Source organism: Schistocerca cancellata, chromosome 2 (assembly GCF_023864275.1).
Source record: "Schistocerca cancellata isolate TAMUIC-IGC-003103 chromosome 2, iqSchCanc2.1, whole genome shotgun sequence".
Lineage (NCBI taxonomy): Eukaryota > Metazoa > Arthropoda > Insecta > Orthoptera > Acrididae > Schistocerca > Schistocerca cancellata.
Window position 1 is genome coordinate 466789368 of NC_064627.1, and position 5722 is coordinate 466795089.

General features: G+C 34.8%; 1 protein-coding gene across 1 annotated transcript; it reads left to right on the top strand.

Annotated features, from left to right (window-relative positions):
- The first annotated feature begins 239 nt into the window (after positions 1-239).
- LOC126161979 (ruvB-like helicase 1) lies at positions 240-2727 on the top strand. Its single transcript, XM_049918175.1, has one exon. The coding sequence runs from the start codon at positions 374-376 to the stop codon at positions 1742-1744; it is 1371 nt and encodes a 456-aa protein (XP_049774132.1). The 5' UTR covers positions 240-373; the 3' UTR covers positions 1745-2727.
- Positions 2728-5722: the final 2995 nt, after the last annotated feature.

A 5722-nucleotide genomic window follows, 5' to 3' on the forward strand; every position in this document is an offset into this window, starting at 1 on the left:
TGTCAAGGATGTTAAAGACACAGCTGCTTTGCCGCCTCTAGATAATACATTTATAGGTGATACATTTCTATAGTAATTTGTTGCTTACAAATGACTTTTTTATTTAAATACAACAAGTTTCTTATTATTTTCTGCTGTGGCATATAAATTTCAATATCACAGCAGGGTTAAATAATGAAAACTAATGCTCACACAAAATATTGTATGTTGGATGTTTCAGACATTGGTAGCACTGCTGGTAACAGCGTACTCTCGATATCAGGTATTGCGTGCGAGTGCAGTGTCGGTTTTGAATGTGTTGTTATGGAAACATGAGAGTTTAGTGTCCATGTGCTAGTTTCTTTCTCGCTTTGTTTTAAACGATATTATCAACATGAAGATAGAAGAGGTGAAAAGTACCGCAAAAACTCAGCGCATATCCGCACACAGTCATATTAAAGGCCTCGGGTTAAATGAAAATGGTGAAGCAATTCCAATGGCTGCTGGATTAGTTGGCCAAGAAATGGCACGGGAAGCTGCTGGTATAGTCGTAGATATGATTAGGTCAAAGAAAATGGCCGGGCGAGCTTGCCTTTTAGCTGGGCCGCCAGGAACTGGAAAAACTGCAATAGCGCTTGCTATAGCACAAGAGTTGGGAAGTAAGGTGCCATTCTGCCCAATGGTAGGATCTGAAGTGTTTAGTTCGGAAATTAAGAAAACGGAAGTGTTAATGGAGAATTTCAGGAGAGCTATTGGATTACGGATAAAGGAAACGAAAGAAGTATATGAAGGTGAAGTGACAGAGCTTACACCTGTTGAAACTGAAAACCCATTGGGTGGTTACGGGAAAACTATTAGCCATGTCATAATCGGGCTTAAGACTGCCAAAGGAACAAAACAGCTTAAACTGGACCCTTCGATATACGAATCATTGCAGAAAGGCAAAGTTGAAACAGGCGATGTAATATATATTGAAGCTAATAGCGGTGCTGTCAAGAGGCAGGGCCGTAGTGACACTTACGCAACCGAATTTGATCTAGAAGCTGAGGAATATGTTCCATTGCCAAAAGGTGACGTTCACAAAAAGAAAGAGGTAATACAGGACGTTACTCTTCATGACTTGGATGTAGCAAACGCCAAGCCACAAGGTGGACAAGATATTTTGTCCATGATGGGGCAGTTAATGAAGCCCAAAAAAACAGAAATTACTGATAAACTGAGAAAAGAAATCAACAAAGTCGTCAACAAATATATAGATCAAGGTGTAGCTGAACTTGTGCCAGGTGTGTTGTTTATTGATGAAGTTCATATGCTTGATATAGAAACTTTTACATATTTGCATAGAGCTCTTGAAAGTGCAATAGCCCCTATAGTTATATTTGCTACAAATCGTGGTCGGTGTGTGATTAGAGGTACAGAGGACATTATATCACCACATGGTATTCCATTGGATCTGCTTGATAGATTGTTAATTATAAGGACCCTTCCATACTCAAGAGATGATATGGTACAAATATTGAAGTTAAGGGCATCAACTGAAGGACTCCAGATTGAAGAGGAGGCGTTGTCTCTTCTTGGTGATGTGGGTACTCGCACTACATTGAGATATGCTGTTCAGCTCCTCACTCCAGCAGCTCTGACTGCAAAAGTCAATGGTCGCTCAACTTTAACAAAGGATGATGTTCAGGAAGTGGCTGAGTTATTTCTGGATGCAAAGTCTTCGGCAAGAATTCTTAGCCAAAATAAAGAAAAGTACATGCAGTAGATTTTAGAAATACCATACACTACACAGCTGTAAGTAAAAAGAAAAAAGAATTCACAAAAAGATCTGTTGTCAGGACAGTACTGTAGCTATAATGCTGTGCTGTTATGTATGTGAAATTTGATATTTTATGAATGAAAAAGAAGAAAGTGATTGAAACAGCTCTTGCAGCTTCAATCACATTGGATTGAAGTGGACTGTGTTCTGTCTGCAGTGAATATACCTAATGTAAGTGTTCTGCTGCAATGCCACATTTCCAATAAATGGTTGGATGAGGGTGGACAAATGGAAATTTTCACATAGTACACTGCTAATCAGATATTTGTGTAATTGCTTTAATGTGTGTTCATTTTTATGTTGCTCGTGTATTTAAACTAGATGTGGTGAAATGTCAGTTTCAGTTAGAAACACTTTACTGAGGAAATATCAAGCTCACAGTTTGCTGTTGTATCTGTATGTCACTAACATCATCTGCAGTAGCTTGGCTGTACTGTATGTACATGTCGGAAGAGAAGCAGCAAATGTGTGGATGATTTAACTATTTGTTTAATTAAGCATAGTAGTTGATGTAACATATTAATTTCAGGACTATCTTTGTATTATGACATTAGCACACCAGAAATGTTCATTACTTGGATTGTCCCCTTTCTTTAAAATTGTGTACTATATTGTTAAACACAGATGTATATTGTTTGAAATATGTTCCCCCCTTTACTTTGCAAATATGTAAAAGATACATTATTATCTCTGTCTGCAAGTTGTGTACCAAGAAGTCTAATGAATATTTTGAAAAATAAAAAGTTTTTATTCTTTTGCTACTGCTGCACCTGGAGGGTGGTCAACATTTCAAGATATTCACTAACAGGCATTAGGCCTGCTATTCATACTACTTCTGCTTGATTTTTATGTTATCATTTTAGTTTCACAAACAAAACGAATGTATATTTCAAGACTGCACAAATAAATTGAACTACTAGCTGTTTGTATTGCTGTCTAATATTGCTAAATTAACTTTACCAGTGGGAAACAGTTATACTATGTATCTTCCTCCTTTGCTGATTAACTGAAAACAAAGTAAAGGGATGCAAAATAAAAATACAAATGGAGACAAAAAAATTATTTGCTAATTTCTGGAAACATGTAATTGACTAAGAAATATTCACTTTGATAGTGGGCAGAAAAAGATGGCATGATAATTTAAGGTCTTTCATTAATGCAGAAGTGTGATGAAGTAAAATGTGGTAGGCATATTCCACACATTATTGATTGTGATACCAACATTAATTAAATTTGTTTGGCTATCAATCAACACAATGTGGTTTCAGAATAGAAATTTGGGTAAAAAGAACATATTTTGATACAGCCAATGTTGTATTTATGACTTAAGAGTGGTAGTACATTATTGTTATTCTTGCATGTCCCTTGCCTTTAATAAGTGTGCTTTTATGGATGTTTTTGTTGGTATTCTGTTTGTTTCTAAGACCTTATAGTACTAACTAAATCCAGCGAGTTTCGATCAACACAACCATTGTTTCATGGCACATTTGCATTAACTCCCAAATTGGGATCTGTTCTTGTGTTTCATACACAATAACTAGAATTTTTAAAACAGCAGCTTGAACATTCAGCAAGTTCAACTTGCAATTTTTCTTTGGAGGGTGGTAGGTGTACCAGGAACTACTATTACTCATTTTGGTACCAAAATATAGTGGTCAGTATTGACATTTCAGTTGTTTCCATGTTACAGTATTTCTTGGAGATGAAGTGGATATGGTATTTTTTCTGAAGCCCTTTCCTTTCCCCCAGTACTTAGCTAGAATCCCAGATAGTAGAGAAAATGTGTGCATATAGGTATTTCCTCTTTTAATATCTGTGTATCAAATGTTCATTTTATTATTTTTGCATGTTTTGTTTGCTTTGGGTCTTTCCAGTTAGAGACTGGTTGTACAGTTTCTCACATGTGGAAGTATATCAACAAGTCATCAGCTTGATATTGTCTGTATTTTATGAAGTCGACCATGGCTTTGATCAAACAGTTACGTCATCACTGCTGTTAAATTCTGTAGAAGTATTTATCAGGAGGGTTGAAGTTGAAGCACATTATTCGTGCCTTTGCTTTACTGCACAACTATAGCAATTTCTTCGGATAGCTGTATGGTAACAACGAGAAATATCATCAAAGAGTAAATTTTAGTGTGTGCCTGAAATGCAGTGCCTCACAGGACTCTGCGATAGAATCTTAATGATAGAAGTATGCAAATAAAACCACCTTGATTCGTTACAGTTCATAACTGTAAACATTATTCTGATGCTGTATTTGGCTTCTATAGGAATTAATAAATATATTTTAAATTTTGCTGTATTTGTATTCCTGTGAATATATTACCTCCAATTCATTGATGGAATATAACAGTACTTGCCATAAATAACTAAGGATGTGTTAGTTATTAAGTTCTATAAACTACACTCATTAAAATGTGTAACATGTCATTAGATTTAGGAAAATAACACATTTACTTAGTGAATATATGGCTGGTTATTTGCGTGAGTACTTTGTATGTATGTTTACATTAAACTTTATATTTATTTGAACCACTAAACTGAAACAAACAATATCATTAAGAAATTCCTATATGTAGTTGAAGGAACTGTTCAGTAAAGATGATTTGAATGATTTTCATTGTCTGGGAATGTCTTCAAATCACTGGGTTAGTAGTCACATATTTGTATAGTCATATAATGAGACCTCTTTTGTGTGAGTCAAGTTTTATGTTGTTATATTCAGAAGTTCTACTACTTACTAACAACTGACAAAAGAATGAAGAAACTGCTTGGCTCTAATTAGAATGCAGTGTTCAACATGTCTAATTTTCAGTGGATACCTTTCATTAATGATTATGGGATTTCCCCAGAATATTATTTTTTGTGGCAGTAACAGAAATAAATGTCCCTCGTAAATAAAGTTTATGGCGTCTATATTAGTAATTTCACACGGAGCAAAATTTGGTGAAGCATCTCTACCATGTGTTTTCTAATACAGAATTCAGTCTACATATTGCCTTTTTACCATGTTGTAATGTTAATGACAAAATGGCTGTGTCCATTATAAACGAAGTGCATTTTCTCCAAATTTTTTACATCCTTGCCTCCACCCCTTTTGCATTCTTGCTGTTTTGTAGAATTCCATGCTAACTTATTGTGTGCTTTGGAATTCAGTCATTATCATAAGAGTCCAGTTTTTTTTAACAAGGGCAATTATTCCTGAATTATTTAAATTTCAAGATGATACTGTACCATTGTTCTGTCCTTATCAACAGTTATGAGTTCTTTATGTTTTCCTTGCCACTTTTTAATCATCTGGCACTAATTCATTCTTGTTTCTCTTCCAATCAGTGAATCAAGCTGTAATATCTTAAGAAATACTCACTACTTCCATTTCTCCTTCCTGTCAACCGAGTAACGTGAAACTTCCCAATGTGGCCTCTTTGCACCAGTCTTCCAACATCATTCAATACTTTCTCTGCCCTTCATACTACAGCTGTGTTTTGAATTTTTTTCCCTTGGGATTTTTGTTCTCATATTTCTCTTTAATTGTTTTCCAGTTTCCATATTCTTAGTCCTCTTTCCAGACTTATTTCTATGTCATTATGACATGCCGTATCTGCATTTGCAACCTGTATCTGAAATCCGTAATTGTACATGACTCTCAACTTTTCTTTTTACACAGAAAAGTTTCCTTTCACAATTCCCATCTTTAACTGTAGCTTGATCAGAAATTCAAACTTTTTTTTTAATCTACTTTCCCTCTATTTCACATTCTTTTCTATTGTATTCTGATGGTGTTAACTTTTTATTTCATTCTGTCTCATTTATGTAATATTATGAGATATGTGACCTCATTTTATCAATTTGAACATCACTATCAGAATGACAAACAATCACAAATAATATATTGTCTCCAAGAGTACTATTTTATATCTA